This window comes from Monopterus albus, unplaced genomic scaffold (assembly GCF_001952655.1).
Source record: "Monopterus albus unplaced genomic scaffold, M_albus_1.0 scaffold5.1, whole genome shotgun sequence".
Lineage (NCBI taxonomy): Eukaryota > Metazoa > Chordata > Actinopteri > Synbranchiformes > Synbranchidae > Monopterus > Monopterus albus.
The window spans coordinates 999,262-1,024,404 of NW_018127885.1; the positions used below are offsets into that span (position 1 = coordinate 999,262).

Consider the following 25,143-nt stretch of genomic DNA (forward strand, 5'->3'; position numbering starts at 1 on the left):
CTACCAGTGGCTGGACAAAGCTGGACTGAAAGACAGCACAGAGGCACTAATCCTGGCAGCACAAGAACAAGCTCCAAGTACAAGATCAATAGAGGCCAGGGTCTACCATACCACACAGGACCCCAGGTGCAGGCTGTGCAAAGATGCCCTTGAGACAATTCTGGTAGAGGACCCGAGCTTGAAGGTAGGAATACAAGACCGCCCCAAAGTGGGGAGTGAGTGGGGAATTTTTTTTTATTTTTTATACACACACACAGTATATGTAGACACACACAGAGTCTGGATTCAACTGATCTCTATGTACAATGTATATTTAAGTATATCCATCAATGTATATTAAGGATTATTGACCTGACATACTCTCGGCCCAGGGGAAGAAACCGTCCTTGTCTGGTTGTCTTGGCGCACAGTGAACTGTAACGCCATCCAGAGGGGAGGAGTTCAAACAGTTTGTGTCCAGGGTGTGAGGGGTCTGCAGAAATCTTCTAAGCCCTTCTTTTGACCCGTGAGGTGTACAGGTCCTCCATGGAGGGCAGGCTTGCACCGATGATCTTTTTTGCAGACCTGACTGTCTGCTGGAGTTTGTTCCTGTCCTGTTTGGTGGCTGAGCCAAACCAGACAGTGATGGAGGTGCAGAGAACAGACTCGATGATTCCTCTATAGAACTGTATCAGCAACTCCTGGGGCAGGTTGAACATCCTGAGCTGGCGCAGGAAGTACAACCTCTGCTGTGCCTTCTTGGTGATGGTCCTGATGTTGGACATCCACTTCAGGTCCTGGGAGATAGTGAGGAACTTGTAGGAAGTTGAGGAAGTTGTAGGACTTTACTGCTGATACAGTTCTGCCAAGTATGGGGGGGGCTCTTCCTGAAGTCCACTGTTTTGAGCATGTTCAGCTCTAGGTTGTTGCGACTACACCATAAGACCAGCTTTGCAGCTTTAAGTTTCTGCCTTATAGGTTGGAATATGGTGGACCATACAGTGATCAGAGACGGAGTGCAGTGGAGTCAGACAGAGCTACTGTCTTTTAATTGCTGTGCAGCGGTGAGCCAGTGTGATTTTGTCCCTGGTGGGACAGGTGACATGGCGTCTGTATTTGGGCAGTTCGTAGGTGAGATTTGCTCTGTTCAAGTCCCCTACAATAATGAGTGGGGAGTCAGGATGTTCTAGCTCCACGCTAGTTATCTGGAGCTGTGGTGCGCTAGCGTGGGTGTTCGGTTTTAAATACACTCCAGTCAGAATGAAACTTGAAAATTCACGGGGAGAATAAAAAGGTTTGCAATTGATAAAAAGAGTCCCTAAGTCCGTGTTACATGTCCTCTGTAGCACTGTGACATCTGTGCACCAATCTTCGTTTACCGGTATGTACAAACAGATTCCCTCCTCTCGTTTTCCCGGACAGCTCCATTATACGATCATCTCTGTACACCTGGAAGCCTGTTACTTGGATTGCGCTGTCCGTGATGGAGTTGCTGAGCCAAGTCTCTGTGAAGCATAAAGCAGCAGAGCGTGCAAAGTCAGAGTTAGTCCTGTTGATGAGAAGGAGTTCATCCATCTTGTTTGTTAGGGAGCAGACATTCACCAGGTGGATGGGCGGGAGTGGAGTCCGGGTCCGTCTCTGGCGTAGCCTCACTAAGGCACCATTTAGTGCTGTAAATGAACCAAGTTTGTGGCCACAGCATTTGTTTCAGCTAAAATGTGGCATGTGGAACAGTATATGGGCTTTGTTTGGGTCCAGATTCTTCTGAGAGACTTTTAACATTTAGTTGATTATCTAGAAAGTAGAGGACAAAATGGGCCCTGCTAAAATTTATCCTGATGTTTTGGGAATTTGCAGCTGTATCCTGGACTTTGCAACATGCATCTGGTCCAAAACCTCATCAGAAGGAAAATTGTGAGTGTGTGGGACATTTATAATATTACTGAAAGTGTTTTAGAACAAAGGGGAACTTGCTTTTTTGTCCATTTTCTATGTGTGAGTGTTTTCTATTGTGTACTTCTATTGAGCGTATTAGAGACAAATATGATAAGAAAGAGTGAATGAGAAGGAGATGCAGTAAAGCAGTCATGAAAAGGATAAGTCGTGCTCTTTAAATATTGTCTCTATCTAGTCTGGTGTGAGGTGCGACCATGCTACATAGCTATGGTAAAGTGTATGAGTGGTGTTTTACTAAGATCACTTCCTATCCTGTCACAATTTACTGTAGGTGCTAATTTCACACAATAAATCACCTGTAAGGAGAGAATTTGTTGTGATTAGCATACTGTATGTCTTGCAGACAAGTAGAAGTGGAATGAAAATTCTCAGTTGAAGGAAAGTATGATTCTCTCATCCAACACTCTCACTGACAGTGGGCTGCAAAAGCTATCATGTTGTCTGACATAGAAATATCAGAACAGCTGTGTTACTGGAGAGAATAGTCATGGTGACCTGGTAATTTGGTTTTACAAGCTCCAGGAGGAGCCATAGTCCGTTCTTGTTTTGTTGATTTAGCAAAGACTAGTATTAAGCAAAGTATGTTTCAGTGTAAATGTAACCTTGACTGTCCCTTTTACTCTTTTTTATGACTGGTAAATTTGCCTTTGTTGCATAATGGGTTTTAAGGGGAAAGAGGGAAATCCTGTTAAGGATGACTATTGCAGCCTTGGCTGTCACAATATCCACTGTTCATCCATCAGCAAGTTGCCCTCTTAGGCAGAGGTCAAGCATTAACCTACTTTGCTAGTATGGAGCTCATTCACTGCAGGCTAAAGTTGAAAATGAGGTCATAATTGAGAGGAATTTCCCCCTTTACCCCCCCCTCTTTTCGCCTCAAAAAACTGCATATGTGTGGGTGTTTGGTGTAGGAAGTTAATCATGTGAAGCCAGGGCAACAGAATGGATGCATTTCTTACAGCCTGGGAAAGGGCTTCCAGTGAAACACTACAGTTATTTGAGTTGTAACCAGGATGCACATCACATCAAAGAAAAACATACTAGATGTACGTTTCATTCATCCATATTTAACAGTGACATGTTTAGCCACTGAGGTTGGGATGGGTTGGACAAAAGTACAGTAGAGGCACATACACTGGCAGAAGACATTTAGTGTAGTAATGCAGTATTTGGTAATGTGGTTAAAAATGCCACAAAGCACACAACCAGACTGAGTGCATTTTACATGTGCTGATATCCTGAATCATTTCTGAAATCTGTGCGGTATCAAAATATAAAATGTGTTTGCTCTTTGGATAAAAATGATTGGCCTTGTCCAGTATGACTCACAAGCTAAACCACAGCTTTTATTATGCCACATTTTTGTCATGAGTGGGAAGGCATAATTCACAATAAAAGGTACTGTAGAGTACTACTCTTCCTCCTACACTGTGGCTTTGTGTTGTTGTTAGCAGTGTATTGTATTTATGAATGAGAATTTGTGCATTATTTTAAATTTCCAATGAAACTGGACAGAGAATGTAGGTGCGGTATTGTTCTCTGATTCCAGATCATACAGAGCCCTTCTGTCAGTGCAGTGTTATTGCAGCTGCAGCCAACATGAAATTTGATGTGGTATTTCTGCATAACGATGGTAGTGAACTGGAGTTTGTCTACACAACCATAGAAAGACATGCACACGTATAAACACACAGCTGCATGGCACAAGATGAGAGGATATTTTCAATGAAGAATATTTCACACACATTCTCTCTTATCCAGTAGATAATTCTTTACAAGGGAGAGAAATGAAGCCATTTGGTAGAGGCAGAGGCATTTCTAGGTAAAATAAGAACACTCTCTTACTTGTGCATGCTCACCCATGTACAGCTATCATTGCCTAGCTCCTTAACCATCACAACTAAATGCCTAACACCAGTCCTCACCCGAACACCTAAACTAATCTTAATTAGTGATGTCCAAGTGATGTCATCAATGAGATGCATGAACAAGCATATGAGGGGGTCAATATGAAAAGTTGTTTTTTGTGTCTAAAACTGAGTGAATAACAAAATTGACGAAAACAAAGTGTTAATTGTCTTAAAAAAGTTTTCTCTGTTTGTGGAGCTAATCTTTTGTGTAGCCTCATTTAACATTGTCACTGCCAACAGCCACTGTTTCTCATTGGCATGTGTATCAAAGCTGGCAAGGTGTGGGGTTATTTGTACAACTAAATTAGTGTATTTACAGTAAATGTAAATGTATTTTAAGGAGAAAACTCAAACATTATCCAGTAGTGATAAAGCCCCCACTGGCATAAAACAGTTTGCTGTAAAAGATTCTGCACAATGTTTGAGGGATTTTCACTCCTTCCTTTCTTTTGCCAATTCTTTTTTTAAATGTCCATGTAGCTTTTCTCACTTCTACACCCCACCTGCTCTGCCTCTCATTTTCTTTTTTGGTTTTCCCTTCCTTTATCGCTATTCTTTTACTCCTTGCTGTATTTTCCCTCCCCCTTAGCGCTCTCTCTCCCCACCCTCCCTCTCTTCTCTCCAGCATCCTGAAAAATCACCCCTTACTATCTCTCCGTCTGTCTGTGCATACACAGGAGCACGTGTGTTTGTGTGAGCGACCATGTGAGTCTGCATGTATTACTTTGACAAGACCAGAGGTAGTAAAGGAGAAGTGGGGAGAGTGGGCAAGGAGGAGGGGGACTGGATGAAGCCATGTGGAGTATGTTTTGGCATTGGGACCGCAGCTGACCTATGGAAGTGTGTAAGTGACGGGGAGCGGGTGAATGGGTGTGTGAGATGGGATCTGCTCTAGCCAGAAGACAAACAGCTGAGAGAAAGGGAAGAAAAACTAAAGAAACCAGGAAGGCCAGCCTCAATAGTAAGGTACCCCAATTATTCTAATCATCTTTTTAATTAATTTTACCATTATCTCTGCTGTAAATGCATCCTTTCCTTCTCTGTCTCTCACTTTCTATACCTCGTATCTCCAGTTATTTGGGAACACTCCCCAGTCTTTCCCTGTCTACCTGTCTATCCTCGCTCCCTTTCTCTCGCTGGTTCTCATTCTGTTGTTATGCTCTGCTGCATGTTGGCTGTGTGAAGAGCTGGTGCAGTCTTGTCTGAAACCCTGACAGAATGCTAATGTTTTTCTCTGCACTGGTTCAGTTACTAGCCATGGGCTTGGATTAGTGTGTCTGGTTTGTATGTGTGTGTGTGTGTGTGTGTGTGCCTGATATGTCAGAGGATGTGTGGATGATTGTGTTTAACTGAGAGCGGTTGTGTTTTGCTTTAGGATCAGTAAGGCAAAGGCAGTGCTGGGTAACAAAAGCAAACTATTTGTGTGCATCTCTTTATGTGGCAAGCATTTCAGTATGCAGGAATGTGTGTGTGCACGTACATATGATAATATGTGTTTATGCATGCACATGACAGTGTGTGTTTGAAGAACTGCTGGTCGGTCAAGAACAGAACTTGACTTGGGGTCTTCAACATCTGTAATGATACTGCCTTGCTTGTGTCACACTTCTGTCATAACCTGTCACTGTTCACTGATGCTACTGATGCTCAGTGGAGATTGCCTCACTGTGTGTGTTTATAGTACAAAGAGGACTACAGATTAAATTTAGCTCTGTAGCTAACGCTGGGGCAGTCAGTGACTGTCCATGTCAAATATACTATTAAAATAAATTCAAAAAAAGATGAAAAGTCAGTATACAGTAATAATTATGGCACAATGGGTGAACCTAGCTAAGTAAGCTCAGTAACTGCCACATGCATTATTTTCCAGGAACCTCTTCTGAGACTTTCAGACCCATCAGCCTCTGTCAGTGAGGTCACAGCAGGTGGCAGCTGTGAACAGGATGCCCTGTTGTTTAGAGTTTCATACCATGCCTGTTCTGTTATCTTGTGCCTTTGTTCAGCTTGTAAGTAACAATATCAGATCTAACCACTACACTATAGTGTAAAGTGTGCTATGTTGTTTAGGCCTTGGCTTAAAGACTAACAGTGTTATTAATATTATAAATGCCTAATTACATCCTGTACATTGGACTCCTCTCATACCTTTGTGTTTGTGTCTTCTGTGTGCTACTGCTTGTCTAGAATATGTGCAAGTTTCTCTGTGAGAATTTGCAGCACTGTACTGTATTATATCTCACCCCCCCCACCCCTTAATTTTCACAAACTGAGGAGAAAGGGTATGTGTGTATGAGAGAGAGAGAGAGAGAGAGAGAGAATGATTAGACAGATTAGAAAAAATGAATTGATCCAGTTTTGTTCAGTATGCTCTGAAACCAGGCCATGTAGAAACTGTAGCTGCAGGCTCTTCATAGTACACCCCAGTAGGCTCTGTGTGTGTCTGTTTGTAGGTACAACTACTGTAATGTTAATTTAGTGAACTCTGTTTTTATGATTACGTCATTATGTCACTTTAGTAGAAAATAGGGAGGAATACTTTGTCCATAGCACCTCTTTACCTTCAACCTTTAATTAGTTTACTTTGTTTTAGCATTCTGATAATTTGGTAATAAAACCAGTGTGATCAATAGGCTTTCTGTATTGACATGTAAAAAGCAGCTGAGATCAGTTAAAGTTATTTTAAGAAGGAAATCAAGGATTTTGTTTGTGTTGCTGTAGTCTTCTGCAAAAATTGTCTCCCTGTTTATCTGTTTGTTTGTGGAGTCTTTTTCGACACTTGTGGAGATGCTATTTATTTTCCATCCATCCATCAGTTTACTATAAGTGAAGTGGAACCAGACTTTGTGTTTGGTCTTGATGATATGGCTCATTGCCTAAGTTCATTTTACAAGAAAAACATAGCATATTGTATTGGTCTTGCTCTTGCTCCATACAGTGCAACATCCAGTTAGCATGAGACCCCATCATTCTAGGCTAAGCAATATGAACCGTTGACTGTAGAATAGGATGCCAGAGGCATAGAGTTCTAATAATCATCTGACTGAATAATACAGTCCCCACATACCCCCTGTCTCATTCTCTAGCTTGCTGGTTGCCTTCTATTTTCCTCTCACTCTGTAGCCTGTAGACCTGCATAACCTCTAGAGTCCTGAGCTTTGGTTTCATATGCATTTTTGGTCCTCATATGAGGACGCAGGGACTCTAGAGGTTAAAGCCAAAGATCATTTTCACTATATTTTCAGTTGTATATACTATATATATAGTTTTACCTAGTTAGTATAGACTGAGCTCTATTCTGTCCCCTTGCTGTCCCCCCTACTGTGTCCTAGTGTCAGTTTTTTCTTCTGCCTGAAAGCACATGGCCAGACCTGATTCAGCTTTTTCTTTCTCTGGACTCTGATTATGATGATAGCATGCATTCCCTTCCCACCTCCCTGTCCAGCCTGCCTGCAAACACAAATTCACATAAACACAAGAGCAATGTATACAAACAGCAGTCAACAATCATAATGTCTTCCACTTCTTCTTAATTTTAATCCACTGTAACTGCCAGCAGTTCATGTGCATTTCAAGCTTATGGAAGTATTTTATACTCAACAGCTAGTGGAATGTCATTGTAACAACACTAGAGAGTAACAATATTTGTAATTTCCCGATATCATGATGGAATCATTTCTCGATACTGTTGCTGGGCTGTGATAGTATCTACCGGGATATTACATATTATTTCATTAATATAACTGTGTTTAGGTCTCATAATTTCAAGCGGATGCTCCATTGTTGAATTTTAGAGCTGTTCTGTGGCATAATTTCATTTTTTCCATTTCAAAAAATGACATGGGCGGAAAGGAAACTGACAAATACAAAACTATTTGAATATACTTCCGGATAGAGGCAATACTACCCTCATTTAGAACTGAAACATTCATGGATACATCTCACATATACAGTCAGGATACGACTGTGCTAAATTTTAATGGAATGAGTGAACAAACCAGACTCACAAATGCAAATCCAACCACATACAGTAGTAACCACTACTGGGTCTTTTTTTCTTGAGAAGGTAGACGATGTTTGAAAAACTTCCAGTGAAGCACAAATGTCACCTTGATGTGGTTTGTCCCAGTGTATTTTAGGATAATCTTCTCCTTGTATTGCTGTGCCAAGCAGCAATTTGTTCACTACTGCCCCTGGTTGATTTGCACTTGTACAAACAGTTTATTCATTCAGTGCCAGTGACAATTCATGCCAGTTTTTCTGCACATGCCTGGGTCATGGCTGACAACTTTTTTTCTACTATATATATTTTACAGCCTGTATTTTAATAAAGACAGAAAGCAGGAACACTAAGTTAAAAGGAAAGTCATACAAATAAATGCTGATTTATAATTTAGTAGAAAGGCTTTTTCCAACTTTTTTCCTTCATTTGTTTATATTGTGATAATTTTTTTATTGTGGACTTTTTATTGTGGTGATATTTTACTGTGAGTTTTCAGTATTGTTACATCCCTAAAAGACACAGAATACTGTAAGGTGCCTTTCTTGTTTGCATATGTCTCTGTCTAGTCCTACCCACAGATATATTCACATTTGTGTGCTCCTCTCTGTGCCTATGCCTTTTGTCTTTGCATTAATGGGTTGACAAGTAAACCAGAGCCCAATTGTACTGATGGAAGAGACCGTGTTGGACAAAGCCCTGCTATCAGTGTAGCCAGGAGGGTGAGTGCAATTTGCTGAGCATATAGAAGGATGTGTTTGTGGGTCCCCTTACAATAAGCCTGTGCTCTGCATGTTTGTGAGTGTGTTGATGAGTGGGAAAGAGGCTGTGGCTTTTCCCTGCTTTGCTCCAGCCTTTAGCCAACCCATTCACAACTAGCTCACACTTTCCTGCTGGTTCACACTGTAGTTTATCTAGAGGAATATTTGATATTATACAGAGCTAAAACATTATTGCAGCACTTCTGAACAGGACTACTCAGGAGGAACCATGCTGCTGCATTCAGAGAAAACTAACTGGAGCTGGACCACAGAGGTTAGAGGCAACATATCACTGCTAAAATCACTCATGAGATGCTGAATATATGCAGGTTACTGTCACAGTAGGGCTATGCAAGTAGCCATTTGATACTGTTCTTATGTAGATACCCATAGAGAAATGAGGTTTATGAACCAATATTTAGTCCAATCTCTGGACTTCCTAGTTATTTGTGGCAAGGCATATAGTTGGAGTTCAGCTATTTTGCTATGACACAGTAAAAGCCTGTGTCATTTTACATGGAAATATAGTTAAGGCATCCATTGTGACATGTACTGTATTGTATGTGTAATTCATTTGAGACTAACTGCTGAGTATTCACTGTTTGATGTATGAATGACACAAATTGCATCAACAGAAAAAGACTGATTAGTTTACAGTAAATGAGCAGCTAGCGAAGTCTGATTTCACATGGTCTCTGTTAGAAGGATGGAGGATCACTAGCTTTTCTCATCTTTCATTTTATATGGTTTAAAAGTAGAGAGACTCTCATAATGAGGCAACCACACTGGTATGTGTATGCTGTGTCAGCACATGGCAGTGGTCCAGGAAACGCTGGCTTTGTCTGGTGTTCTTGTTGTCCTTTATCTGCTTTGTATTGCCCTTTCAAAAAGATCGATAAAAAAAAAATCAGGAAACCCCCTGAAAAAAATGAGACAAACAGAAACAGGTCTCAGATAAAGGACTCTAAAATGTGAGTGCATGAGTGGACTCTCTAAAATACTAAATGAGTTGGACAGTGAGAAAGTTTTAGAACAGACATTACAATTATGCTGATAATATGTCTAATGTGAACTAAGCAAGTTGTGAGAAGAGACTTCTTTCTTCTACAGCTTCACCAGAGACGTTTAAAACTGTACTGCATGTTGCACAGAATATTTGCAATCAATGATGTGTTAGATGTTGTTACTATAGTAACAGCACCTCCATCACTGTCTGAGTGGTTTTTTTTGTTTTTTTTTTACTGTACTCATGCATGATGAATGAAATATGTGTTTTTAAGAGTGCTAAATTGGGAATCAGTGTTACCCTACATGCAGGCGTGTGTGTATGTGTGATTGCTTGTGTACAGTAAGTATGTGTGAATGTGTTCAATAAACTTTATCCTTGAGGCCCCAGTGCTTTTTCATGTGGCATTAGTCTGCTTCTAAGCCTGAGAGCTTTATTTTGTTGCTGTACAGTAGCAGCTGAAGATTCCCCTCTCAGAAAAATCATTTCCCCTGTTGTGAAGTCCATACTTTGCCATACAGTACACTGGTCTTTTTGTAGCTCAGAGCATTGCACTTTAAGCCTGTTAGGTATGGATATTGGATATTTCTAAAGCCCTCTGTTTGTCAGACAAACATACTATGGGCTGCAGTCCAAACAGACATACTGCATACAACACAACAGAGTACACTCCTGGTCATTACCAAGAAAATGTCAAGAAAAAAAATTCTATCTATTAATCCAATTATATTTATATTTTAGTCAGAGCCCTAGAAGGAGGAAGCCAGTAATGCCTTTTTACTTATAATATAGTTTAAACATATGTAGGAATTAGTGATGCTCGAAGGATATTATGATTTTGAAAGTGAATTATCAAAAATTACTGTACATATCTGGCATATAGAATTATTTGTCCAGCAACATAACACTTTTATGAAAGTCAGCATAATAACAGGAGAATGATCCTTCCTTCTGGCCAAACAGGAAAGGGCCATTGGTATTATTATTACTAATAATCTTAATTGTAATTTTATGGAAGCGAATCTCTTTAATTATCTGATGTATTGCTTGCAAGGTACAGATCTTTTCAGAGTCCAGGGACAGGCAGGTCAAGGTTTGAAAGTTGTAACTATTTTGACTGAACATGTGTTCTTGTAAAAAAAAACATTGTCTAAAATTGTATTTTAACCACAGAATTAGGATTTTGAGATTTAAACAAGCAGACTGAGACTAAACCTGCTTATCATGACTAAACAGCATTGTCACCATGTAAATGGTGACGGTGATTCCATTCATTAGTGAGATTCCATTCAGAGTAATAAAATTTATTTTGGTTTCATAAGACTAAAGAATGTGGAGCCAATATTCATCAGGCTGCCTTTCATGTTGTGGTGAATTGTTTTCATCTTGGATGCTCTTTGTACCTTATGTTGTTGGTATTATGGCTGTCCCTATACCCACTGCAGCAACTGTGTTTTGGCTTATGATCAGAAACCTGTATTGATGCTCTTCCACCATTTCCCATCATTATGTAGTCTCACAGTCTGGTTTCTTGTTCAGGTAGTTCCTTATCTGAATTGAAAATCACAGTGGTAATTTCTTCTGTTGAAGTAATCACAGGTAAAGTGTCTTCTGTTGCAATTGACACAGATGTACTCGCTTTTGTTGTATTGAGGTTTTACTTTGAGGCCTGCATTTTTAATGTAGTTTATCTAACCTGTGTTTTTAATTATACAAAAGATACAGTACCTTGGGCTTCAACATAAAAATAATACAGTTATTGTAAGTTGGTGCAATTTGGAATTATTTAAAATTTTATTGCTATCATACAGGTGTGTACTCGGATTGGCTATATAGTGTAGATAGAGGCAAAGTGCTCAAACACGCACAAATAAAACACACAAAGGAACAGCTATATGCTCTAGCAGGTGTGAAGTGATTTGCGGTAGCTGTGCATCTCAGGGTTTATGTAAACACCCACATTAAATCAAGAAGTTTAAATAATATGTTTTTTTTACTTGGAATCCACCAACAGGTTTAATGTTAAACATACAGCACATTCTGCATCTGTTAATTCTTTAAAGAAATATACCACAACAATCTTTATTTTGAGTGCTAAAATGTAATTGTATACATTTGTTGCTCACAACCAGCATAATCAAATCATAGGTTTTTAGTGGACAGTACATTGCATTGTTTTCTTTTTTGCCACCTTATTTAAATTATTACTTCTTGTTTTAAAATGAGAGAGTTATCAAGTTGGTTACTACATGAATGTACAGAGGTTAGGGAGTCACAGTCAGGGGCGGATCTAGAAGATTTTGGATGGGGTGGCCAGGCTGGGGCACAGACTCGGAGAGGGGTGGCACATTTGAAAGAAAAATAAGTAAAATTTTAGGTACAGATGATCATGATATTGTCTATGCTTTATAACGCCATCACCAATAACCAGATGTCATATAAGTAATATACTGTTGCATCTGAACGTCACAACAGTGCTAGGGTAGTCAATATGCTATCACATTAGTTCCATACAATAAGTTGCCTGTACATTCACTGTGTGGACTGAAAACACCTCTACAAAAATATCTTTCCTAAAATACTTTAGCAGCTGTTGAAATTGGAATGATTAAGCAAAAGAGCCTGAGTGGCTGCCAAGTATTTGCTAAGATATACAAACTAGAGAGATTTTGCATTGCAGGCATTTGTTTATCATAAGCAGATGAACATCCAAAGTGTTAAACAATAACATTTTGCTGACCTGCCAGAGACAACTATACCTATCTCCACACAATATTTTTATTCTATTGTTTACTGCTAGGTTGTGTAGAAAATGTTTTATTACCACTCAAACATGCAATTGTTCACTGTCTTGTAATGAAAAGACTTTACACTGTTAAAAGATTCAAACTGTTACTCAGACATACTGACTTGGAGTACAGATACACGCGTGGATAAACCTACAGTTTTCCATACAGTATTTATTCCAGATCAACAAACCAGGTAGTTCGGTGTTTTGTGTACAGCATTAGTAGAAAAGGGACATTTTGGTTTTTGGTGTTTGGTGTGTGTTTTGGCAAACAAGGGCTTACCAGCAGGAAACATGGACTGGAAAGAAACAAGAAAATAAACTCTGATTGAATATTAGCTGCACCTGGGCCTAAGCAGTCTGATTGGAGGATTATTAATCCATTAAACTCACCTTTTATAATAAATGTTTTTCCATAATGTAACTACTATCTTCATAGTCTCAACAGAGAATTACATATTACAGTGTTACGTTATTAGTGTATTAGAAGGATGTTTCTCTCAAAGGATTTTGTATTTTATTAAGTTAACGAATATTAACAAAGGCTAGAGTTATAAATAGCTTTGTTCTTATTTGTTATCCTTTTCCTCTTCCACTGTCATGTCTTTGCACTACTCTCCCCCTTTCCTTTCCCTCACATGACCCAATTTCTTGTGTGTCTGCCACACCAGTGTGTTGCATTTTTAAAAGGAACATGCTTCTAGACCCTCATACTCTGCAGTAAATCTATGAATTATAGAATAATCTCACAAATAAAACTAGCTAAGACAGTTCACTGTACTTCCCCTTCTCATGAGAAAAGGTTCAAAAAGAGGAACCTCTGTTTTGTTAGTGAACCAAGGTGCACAAAAGGAAGATGCTTTAGACTAGTGACAGCTTCATTATAGCCTCTACTCTCACTGTTTGCTTTGTGGTTTTGCCAAAGACTTGTAGTGCATCTTAGTATGCTTACATGATGCCTCATAGATGTACCTTCTTTGGCAAGGGGGTTGTGAGTAGTCTGCATGCTTTCCTTTATTGGCGACTTGGGTATTGACCATTGCTATAAGTCCATTATACAACATAATCAACAAAAGCCATGCTTGTGAACATTACTGTGCAAGTATAGCTCATCATCCATATTTTAAAAATCACCTCTTTTTCCATGCGTACTTACAAAATCTAAATTTTCTTAGTGAATATCAGTCTATTCTTTACCACTTAAGATGCACTTCAGTGCTGCTTACCACAGCAAAGCATGCATTAGGGTTGTTTGCCACAGAGTATGCCTGGTTTCCAAATTAAACATAAGGTGTTTGTCCTAACCAGCACTTTTTGTCACTATTAGTTTTTACAAACCAATTAACAATTAAATGAGAAAATAACCAGTACCTTAATCCCTAATGAAAATAATCAGTAGTGGCACTTGGATACAAAATCCACTCCACCTCAGTCAACTACAACAGTCAAATCCTGCTTTTACATCAGTGCACGAGTGATAGGCTGTTAATGTAATGATAGAATATATAACCGTAAAGTATAATCATGTTTATAATTCTTTTTATTCTTTATACAATCCTAGCACCCTGGAAGTAGCTCACAAATGGAATGTAGCCATTGTGAATGTTATCAGTTACACAGGTGCTTTTCCTGTTATTACAATTCAGAATGTCTGCTGTGAAAAATGTCTGATGCCTAAGCAGTTGTGAAGCATGAGCGCGTGTGTTTGTTTATTTTACAGGCCAGCTCACGTTAGGCCAGTGTATGACCCTCCTGAATAAGCATCATGCCGCCAAGCATTGCAATTACTGCTCATTTATGGTTCAGTGTACTGTAGGCCAGATGTGAGGGACCAGAGGCTATGTAGTCATGTGGTGAGAGTGCAAATATAGGGCTGTGACAGTGTCTGACACACATATGTACATACTGTATAGATCACATATGGATGCGCATGGTTCTACTGAATTGGACATTGTGTGCGTACACCTCCTTTTATGAAGCAATAGCAAAAACACTATATAGAAGAAGGACAAAGACTAACAGAGAATAGCTGCAGAATGCAGGCAGGGAGCAAAAGAGGCAAGGCTTACTAGCAATTGAAGCAGGGGGAGTTGTGTTGTCTCTGTAATTTCTGGCCTCCTACCCAGGCTTTTATCAGGTAGTGGCAGATAATCCCCTTTAGTGGTAGAGGAGATGAGAGCCTCCTCAGGGTAAGGAACTAAAAGAAGGAACCCTTATCCTCTATGACCTAGTATCTGACGTAACTCTTCCGCTCATTTTCAGCCACTGATTGGTGATCCTTTACAAAGTGCTGCATAATAGGTGTGCACAAGTGTGTTGGGCAACATTGTGAGTTAGTCAGGGATCTGAAGTTATCAGGTGTAATTCTGTTGACAAGTCCCTAAAATTCTAAGGTCTTAAATGTCCTGGTTTTAAGAATAATGGTGCTGACCTTCACTATTCAGGAGATTCCCTAAACACTGGCTGCTGGCTAAGTAGTCAGCTACATCAGTTACTGTTACTATTACTGTTAATAATTTAACCTTTTTAGGTTTTTTGTCACAATATAATCATGAAATTTCCAGCAGAGGTAGCCAAAATATTTTGCAGTTAATTTAAAATAATACACAGGGACAAAAAACATATTCATATCAAAGACAGCATAGGGAGTCATTTCTAATGATACTGCATGGAGAGCAGTCCAGGACACCTGGCGCCAAGCATCAGACTGAATCTGCTGACTATTTTATCAGTTTAACAAGCTGGTAAATTGCCATAGAGAAGTTGATTACTGCTGCTGTTTTTTGCTCTGCTGCACTGAGATGAGATTATCATTCACTTCCTCTCTCTTTCTTTTATTTAGTTTAGTCTTTTTCTTTCTTTAGTCCAGTTCTTTTTCCTTATTCCATCACTTCAGGGTTACCCCATCCTCATGACAATGGTGTGTGCACAGAGATTTCACAGATCAGCAGTCAAATTTTCAAAGACTGGGGCCAGGACAAGGGCCACTCATGAGTGAATACTGTAAAGTATACTCTCTGTGATTTGGGCTCTTTTTAATATCACCTAATAGTAAAGTCTCCTAATGACCAGATATACTGTAAGTATATATTCAGTTTTACTAAAACAAGAAGACGCATGGAATGAGGTGTAAACAGAAATAAGAAGGGGGAAACCACTAATGCGACATTGTTGACATTGTTGACCAAGTCATGGACTTTTGGTTGGCTGTTAAAAAAAGTTGTGTGGAAAATATTGACTACCTTGGTTTTGAGCTTGTGTGGACAGTACTGCGGCAGATTTGTTAAACCATTCATTTTGACTGTGGGGAAATGCTATGCTACCCTAACATGTATAGGAATCAGGGCTTTTTCTATTTTCTGTTCCCCAAATAGTACTTTTGTTACATTAACTACTGTCTGCTACCAGGCCACTAGATTTAGGCTTATCACTTGGTATGGTGAATGAAAGAGATTAAAGGAACAGCTGAGGTGAGATATTGTAAGACTGGAACTTTAAAGATGAGCTACATGTTGTGACAACCGTTTCAACACGATAGACCAGCATTAGCTGCCTGAGAGTTTCCTGCTGTGTTCGTAATCATTGTTGAATGGCTACCAAGAAAAAGTGAAAATTGTCTTGTGCCTTCTTTGGCCAAAATGAGTAATGGAATGACTGAGAGCTCCTGTTTTGTTCTAAAAGAAAATATGCTGTTCCTTTCATAACTTTGTGCAGCAGTCATGTAAGTCAGGATATGTGACAGAGGGACTACGATGTGTATCTACAATGAGATACACCTACAGATTCATGAAGAATCTAGAATTCTTTTAAACTTCGTTTAATCTAGACTGAGCTTCTCTCACAGCACCCTTCAGCACTTAGTGGTGTAGTTATGCAGTTATCTTCTTGTTGTCCCTGTGCGTCATTTGTCAGTTTTATTTCATTGATCTCTCTCTCTTTCTGTTTGTATGTATGGAGATGGATGGAGATTTCTGTAGTGTCATAAGAACAACACATGGTGCATTTGTGCTTGTGTTGCAAATGTTATAACTGCAATAGATGGCCATACATAAAAACTGTGCAATGTAAGACAGTGTACATGGGCGAGGCGTAGCATAGTCTGAAGAAGAGGCTTAAACTACTGAAGTTGCTGGGACTTCATTTGTTGTGGAGAATACATTAAGTTGTCTGTTTGTTATGCCCCTTAAGCTAATTGCAACTAGCATCTGAGCAAGAACAACAAACTTGCAAAGTTTAAGACTGATCAAGCTCCTCAACCATTTCCTATTACTGTATTTAATTGGTGGTTCTGTATCAGTAGAAAATCCTCCTATGGCAATTTATTCAGTGGTATCAGACAGGCTGTTGTATTGTTATAGTCAGGGCTGAGAAGCCTAGATGCAAACAACAATATTTAGCCTGATACTTCTTACAAAGTCTGTCAAATATATCAGGTCTCTCACAGTCTGACATAACAGTTGTGTTTATGTTTCTCAAGACGTTGAGTGACTAATTATTTTAGCTCATTAGATTTAATTTCATTTGCTGTAGGTTTTTTGGTTAATAAGTGAATGACATGTGAACAGGCTAAATTGCAACAGTTTTTCTAGTGTTTTATTAGTATTTTATTTTTAAGTATCTTATGAACTGTGGAGGAGATTTTTATCCCACCTTCCAGTCATAGTCAAGCTAATTTGTGTGTGTATGCAAGCTTGTGTGATGAATATTGCCAAAGGATAAAACTGAGGCAAATATAGAAATAATTTTGAACTCAAAATTTAAACTCCAGAACTGTCTTACCTAATACAATAGTTATTATAATAATAAGTACCTAAGGCTAATTAATTCATTAAAACTGATGCATTAACTTATGACAGTTAGTTAATCTTAAGACAGCAAGTGGTATTAGTGGTTTGAGATAAAGGATAAGCTATTTAACAATGATTTTGGATTCATTGAATTTGTATAAAATTGTCTTTTGACCAGCATTTCAAGTGTCAAAATTATTGGTCTTGCAAAATCACTAGATTGTTTAGTCACTCCACAAACCTGCACAGAGCTTTCATATCTGACATATGACAGACTGTTATCCTTTTGATTATTTTCAGAATATTTAGTCAGTTGTCTGTGTGTCATGGTGCCGTAGAAAATAAATATTTTTTTGCACTTCTGTGAGTGTGTATTGCAGAGAGAATAAGATAGTGAGAGGGAGAAAATATGAAGAGCTTATTAAGATGCTCACCCAATCAGATAAATCATTACAAAGCCCTTTTATCAGTCCTCTGTTCAACAGGCAATAAAACACACATCAGAGCAAGCTGATCACTGGCAACTCCTGCACAAGTCTCTTCAAGGCTTTATCCTAGGCATTATGCAGAGTATATACACACACACACACACACACACAAACAGTCACACTCACAAACACAACCTCAATGTTCTTCCTACTCGTGTACATTGGCTGCCGGAGCTGTCTTTGTATCCCATCACCATAACAACTGCCTCACCGAACGTGAAAAAAGGAAAAAGCCAAAGTGAATTTTCCCCACTCTGTTTGACTTGGAGATGGTGAGAGTAGCGGTCGGCAGCTCCTTGCAGCATGTCACTGTGGTGTGTGTGTGTGTGTGTGTGTGTGTGTGTGTGTGTGTGTGTGGACTAGAGACAAGCGGTCTGCAGATGACTTGGTGTGAAGGGAAATGGGGTGTGTAATGTGAAATTCGGAAGGTGTTGTAGAGTGTGACTTTTCAGAACAAGGGATATATAACATATGATGCCACACATGGTAAGTGTCAAAATGGCTGCTCAATTCTGTTCTTATTCTTGCATGTAAGTTTGTTAGAATGCATGTGATGTGTAAGTAATTAAGCTGTGCAGAGTGCAATGTGTGTTTGAAGGCTTTTGAACATGTGGTTGCTATGTACTAAATGAGGCAGAGAAACCTTGAGAGAATACAACAGTAATCAAAGTTCTCTGTGAAGCTCATTTGGATACTGCAGATAGTATGTAATTACATAATCAAGACATATTAGGCTATAATCCATGTTTTCATTGATATTTTATATGATCAGTAGTAAACTATAGTGTGGTAGATTTGTTTTAATAATTCCTCTTTGTCTTCTGTAAGTACAATATGTATTCATTAGATACATTCTGGACTATAATGTTGTAACTCGCATAGCCCAAGATACTGTGGATTGTTGCCCTGATTCTTCAGGCTATTGTAATCTTTTATGAGATGATAGTACCTTGCTCATGACTGCATTTTTCACTCTATACTCTACAGGTTTACACCTATCAGCAGAGATGATGAATATTTTTAATCATAAGTCACAAAGGAAATAAAGTGTGTGTGTTCATTAGGATTTGAATAGGTAGGATTGGTGTGTGGGTATGTGCTTGCTTTATGAAAATGGAAATCATCAACGTTAGACCCAATGATGTAAAAGTGTTGCTCACGGGCACTGTACAATATTATGACATTACATTTTCTCTCAAAATGTGAAATTAGCTGTAAGATCTCATTTTCTCAGCTCTAATCTCCAAAGAAAAGTCTTCATTTCAGTGTTACTTTACAGCCTTTTCTCTGTTTTTGGTCCATCCTGTAACGGCTTATATACATGATCCATTTGCTTGGCGTGACAGAACAGAAATAAAAGCTTCAACCACACAAGGGGAGAGCAGCATCTTTAGCTTTCATCTCTGAACTGCATTATTAAACATCCCAATCCACATAAGTTTGACATCACCCATTCACAGCTGTCTCCTCCTCTGCTTTGCCCTATTCTCGCTCCCTTGTCTCTCTCAAATAGGCAAACCTGAAGAAGTTTATGGAGTATGTGCAACAGAGGAACACTGAAAAAGTTTCAAGGTTCCTAGAAAAAGGCCTGGATCCCAACTTCCATGATCCAGACACAGGAGGTGAGAAAGTCTGTGCCAAGAAATATCCTATCTCTACCTGTTAATTTGTCTTTTTCTAACCTTTAATTGCCTTTCCTTTCTCTGTTTCTTGCAGTCTTTCATTTTCTCTCCATCCCTTTGTTTCTCCCTTTCTCCCTCTCTGTCTTCACTACAAAATGACTGTGTGGATTTTCTGAAATAAGCCTTCTGCATGCTGGATAAAGCTGGATTACTCTTTATGATAATCTCCTCATGTTTATGCAAATGTTTGTCCAGCCATAAAGGAGATTTCCCTGTTGAGTGACCTGTAGTCTGGCAGAGGAACTGTGAAGCAAGGGGGAACATGAGAATAGGCTGGTTTAACACCAACAAGAAGCATTTACTTAGGCAGACCAGAGGGTAGCAGTCATAAAAGCCAAGGCAGTTGTCCAATTCGGAGACACTGCAAATATAAATACAGTTTTAATAAGTGTAGTGGGCAATTTTGTCTTCAAATATTTACAGTTTTAATTACTGGATATTCATTTTTAAGAAAAATGCACAACAATGTTACTGGAGATACACTGATTTTGTTTGCTTACCTTATCCTTGGATATTACAGAATGTCCTTTAACACTGGCAGTACAGCTGGAGGGATGTGCAGAGCTCATCAAGGTGCTGAAGAGTGGAGGGGCGCATCTGGACTTCAGAACAAAAGATGGAATTACTGCTCTACACAAGGCCGTGCGCAGCAAGAACCATACAGCTCTTATAGTGAGTGTAACACACGATCACAGCAGAAAGTTGATTCATCTTTCTTTATTTCTTTTGCTACGCTAGCTGCCTGCTTGAAAACTTTTCCTTTGGTAAAACATAGTTTGTAAGCAAGCCACCTCTGGCAGAGCATGCTTGAGCAAATGAGGACAGAGGGTGCTTCAACAATGACAAATATGTGAGGCTTAGCATGGCCTCTCTAAATGGGGCTGGCATATTCACTGAATGTCCTTGCTTGTGTCTGGTTTGAGGAGGCTTGTAACCTAAATGAGAGGGTTTACATGAGTCATATAATTAATTTCCTGTTGAGTCTGAACTGTTGAAATTAGTTATTTCCGCTCAGTCATTGTCATTATTCAAATTTTCAATTTCACTGGGCCAAGTAACATACACTACATACATTGTCATTACTGTTATACTGTAGTAAGTCTACAAAGGGTCATACCTTATTTGTTTTCTTCAAATTAATAAAACATATAATAGTTTATTTACTAATCTATTATACATATCCTGCAATATAAGCGCACTCATAACACTGCATTTGCAGATGAGTGACTGATTTGACTGGTACTGCTGACTGAAAGATTACATTGCTGAGGTTTATGGATTTTATTCAAGAGACCGTATTTACCTAGTGTTAATAACAGCTGTGTAATAGAGATCAGTGTACTGGGCTCTTTGAGCTGCACATTACACAGTGATGATAGATGCAATAGAAAGAGATTGGGGACTGTATGAAGTCGTTTAAATATTATTCTTTTCCCCACAGACGCTGTTGGACTTGGGAGCATCACCTGACTATAAAGACAGCAGGGGATTGACTCCTCTCTATCACAGCTCAATGGTAGGAGGAGACCCCTACTGCTGTGAGCTGCTGCTGCACGATCACGCACAGGTCGGCTGTGTGGATGAGAATGGCTGGCAGGAGATACATCAGGTAATGCACACTGACATATACGAACACAACAGTGGTGGGTTGTGTGCAGAATACATATGCAGGTGTAGGGCAAGATGTCTTGCCAGATTTTTCCATTTTCCTGAGTTTGATCATTTGTTTTGTGGTGGGTTTTGTGGAAGTACCAGCTACTGTAGGAAGAAAATATATTTCTTACAATCTAAAGGACTGGGCATTCACCGTTTTGGCAGTCTGTTTTTCTGCTAATGAATGCGAGTTGGCTGCCCAAGGAAAGTTTGTTTTCGGAAAATATGCTTCTGATAAATGGCATTGTGCGCTGTGTCATTCCCAAAACTATACATGTACACACACTCATACATTTTGAATGCCCATTTTCTCTGTGCTGCTTGCACTGCATATCTCTAACACATAGTGTAGTGTAAGGCTAATAAAACATTATTACCTACACACTGAGGTTTATGTGTCGCTACTAGTCGAAGTAGTGACTGTGACTTAAAAGTTTATTGATACAAAGTTAGTCATTCTGCTGTTGTAGTGCCTGGCACTCAAGGTGGTGGTGTGTTGTACTGTACTGTACTGTACAGCACTGCTGCACTGTAAATGAACCAAACAGACATTTGTTTGAGTCATCTCTTCTGAATTGGCCTATAATGCAGTAAATCTCTCTTCATGAAGGTGATGATGTTTAGTTAAATAATTTTAAACAACAAAGTGATCCTGTAATATGACTACTGACAGCTAAATGTGATAGTAGGAATTGAACTTTCACAGCATGACATTCTTCTTTTTACTCTTGTAAGACATTTTTATGAATGAAACTTTCACACATGTAAAAAAATGGTAAAATGGACTGTATTTATATAGCGCTTTTTTCCAAAGCGCTTTACAGGGAGATCATACCACCATTCACCCATTCACGCACACATTCACACACCGATGACGACAGCTGCCACACAACGGCGCTAATCAAGCCACCGGGAGCAATTCGGGGTTCAGTGTCTTGCCCAGGGACACTTAGGCATGTGGGGAGACCGGGAGTCGAACCACCAACTTGCTGGTCAGGAGACGACTGCCCTACCTCGTGAGCCACAGCCATGGAAGAGAGCACTTCATGGTTCAAGGTTCAAGGATTTTATTGTCAATTCACCATATGTTCAGGACATACAGAAAATTGAAATACCGTTTCTCTCTTACCTAGTATTGGGTGCCGTAACATTTAGGAACTAAAATAGAATAAAGTAGAATAAAAATAGAATAAGAACTGGATTGACGTAATTAAGATAAATCTAAACGGTACAGCCAATAAGCTGTGAGTCAAAACCGTGTACAGTCAGTGACAGTAGTGCAAACAATAATAGGAGATTGTCAGATGGTTCAGCATCACCAGGGCGTTGGTGATGAGGTGCAAATAGCATAAGAGGTATTGATTTACCTGTTATATATAAATATATACCTGTATTGCAATTTTAGGCAAGGCAGCTTTCTTTATGTAGCACATTTCATACAAAGAGGCAATGCAAAGTGCTTTACATATACAGTATATCTACAAATGTTAGGGGTATAGAGTATGCTGATGATATCACAAACACACACCTCATTGTGAACAGATGGCATTCTTCAGTGTGAAAAGGCACAGTTTGCAAAGCGTGTCCATGCAAGAGAGTTAAGTGTTACCTGTTAGATATCTGCTTCGTGTCTCATAAGGCTTCCATAAAGCATCTTCACCCTTCCCAATGGGTTTCTGCAATCCTTGTCTCATTCCATGATTTCCAGCCTGCCTCCTTTGGACACCTGAAGGTAGTTTTTGGACTTACTCTTTTTCCTTTTTCCTTCTGGGGCCCAGGTCATTGATATATTGCAGTCCTTGTCTTGGTCTAACCTTAATATATGGCAAGCATTTTATATGGCTTCAGTTTTATTCCTCCTGAGATGTTTTTGGAGCTCCAGATCCACTTGAATCGAACAAATGGAGCTCTAGCTTTTGAGAGTCTGTTCTTCAGGTCCTTCATACCACCTCCATCTTTACTAACTGTAGCTCCCAAGTAAATGAACTCATCTATCTCTTCAAGATCTTGCCCGTTTATTGCTATCCTTTCCTGATTTCTTGAATTAATCCTTATTGCTTTTGTCTTTCCTCTATTGATTTTGAGCCCCACTTGTTTATCTTCTTCATCTAGTCTTGTCGTCATGTCCCAAATCTGTTCTTTAGCCTAAGAAAGCAGCACTACATCATGTGCAAAGCCTAGGTCATCCAGTTTGATGTAAATTTCCACCTGATGCAATTTTCACCATGACCAGTTGTCCTTCTCATTACCCAGTCCATAGCAATCGAGAATAAGAATCCTGACAAGTTAAATCCTTTTTAACACTAGTTTTTATGTTCAACCATTCACATATTTCTTGTTGATCTTCTACAGTGCATGTTATCTTCACAGAATGTGTTGTACCATTCTCACAATCTTTTCTTGAATTCCAGACTTGTTCATGATCTTCCACATGCTTTTGTGGTGTATAGAATCAAACACTTTTTCAAAATCTATAAAATTCAAATATAATAAAGGCTCTGTTGTCCCCCTACCCTTTCTAGAACCTGTTTGTTCCTTCTTCAACCTACAATTAACTCTATTTCTTCTTTGATCAATAATAATCCTGCTGTCTTTCCTAAACAAAGTAAAGTTATACCTCTCATTTTCTTACAGGCCTTAATATTTGCTTTCTTTGGTATTTTGATGATAATCCCTGACATTAAGGGACAAGTGTACAAGAATTAGGTCCAGTGGTTGGCTTCTGGTGTCATCTGTGGGTCAGTAGGTCTGTCCTCCAGTCTACTAAAGCAGTTGTGTTCATGTGCTACCATAAGACCAAAGAAGACGTGCTGAAGGAGGGGAAACCGAGGACTTGTTTTTATATGTACCGTACATATCCTTTCAGTGTGTGGATCAGATAATGTGTCTTTGTTTATACTAAATTAAGAAACTGTACAGTAAATCCAGCAAGTGCTCTAGCCTGACAGATTTTCCCTCATTCATTTCATTCATCTCTTTCCTGTCTCTCCTTTTTCCTGCGTCCCTTCCAACATTAGTATTCTAGTGGTATATATTATGTAGAATAGGATACGCTGTGAAGGGTCCGATAACCAACAACAATCCCAGCATCATTTGTGTGCTGTCTCACTCCTGTCACACGCTCTTAGCGAGACAGAACACAGGAGGTAGGGAACAATCATTGGGGAGAGTCATTGCATTTCTTTGTCAATGACACAGGACAAAACCACAGAGTAGGAGAGGAAAAAAGACAGAGGAGACTGAGATTAGATGAAAAGTTTATTGCTTCCAGTTATATGAAACAAAGAAGGTGGAAAAAAAGACATCAGTCTTGCCTGAATACATTTAACTCACAGATTTACATTTAGCCTCAGGTACTGTATGTGATGCATACAAGGTTTCTCTTGTTTTTAAAGACTGTTAACAAGCTGAGCAGGGAGAATTTATAATCAAAGCTCCAGCTGTTTTTGTGGCAGGTAGAAGCTCCTAATGTAATAACTGCACATAATGTAACAAAATAATAATAATGAAAGCTAATAGTATAATAATCCACCAATAATGTAATAAAAATTGTGTGTAAAACGTAATGTGCTTGTATCAACTCAGTGTAATAGCTACTTATAATTTAATAACTGCAACTAAGATCAAATTTTAGCTGAAACTCTGAAACCCTTCTGAATTATTGTAGTTGACATATTATACCTGAAGAAAACCACCAACATTACTGAAATATTGTTTTTAAGGACCAACTTTCACTACAGAGGGGCAGCTGTGGCTCAGGAGGTAGAGCGGGTCGTTCCGGGATTCGCCAGTCTATATGTCAGTTTCCTAAAGTATTGTTAGGCTATTACATTATTACATTTTTAACATAAAAGTTTCTACTAGACTCATAACAACTTAAGTAAAATGTAATAAATTATTACATTATGAGCAATAACCTATTAGTTTTTGTGCTCACCTTTTTCATTACATTATTGGCAGATTATTACATTATCAACTTTTATTAACTTTTTATTACATTATGCACAATTATTATTATTACGTATTATGTGCCATTGTTACATTATGAATTTCTATATGTCAAAAGAAAGGTTAACATAATAAAAAAAAAAAAAAAAAGGGGATTTTTTTTTTTGGACAAGGCACAGTACCAGCTG

General features: G+C 38.9%; 1 protein-coding gene across 10 annotated transcripts in view; it reads left to right on the plus strand.

Annotated features, from left to right (window-relative positions):
* The window catches only part of shank3a (SH3 and multiple ankyrin repeat domains 3a), a 166,570-nt gene that overhangs the window by 66,107 nt on the left and 75,320 nt on the right, over positions 1-25,143 (plus strand). For 8 of the 10 annotated variants that reach the window (XR_002275821.1, XR_002275822.1, XM_020611874.1 and 5 more), the window contains exons 6-8: positions 19,186-19,294; positions 19,875-20,026; positions 20,796-20,963. Coding sequence is in view for 8 of the 10 variants with exons in the window: in XM_020611874.1 (XP_020467530.1) it covers positions 19,186-19,294; positions 19,875-20,026; positions 20,796-20,963 (429 nt within the window). In the remaining 2 variants the exon portion in view is untranslated. Of the gene's footprint in view, positions 1-4,732; positions 4,812-19,185; positions 19,295-19,874; positions 20,027-20,795; positions 20,964-25,143 lie in introns of those variants that run through there. The other 2 variants (XM_020611935.1, XM_020611943.1) reach the window with 2 other exon arrangements.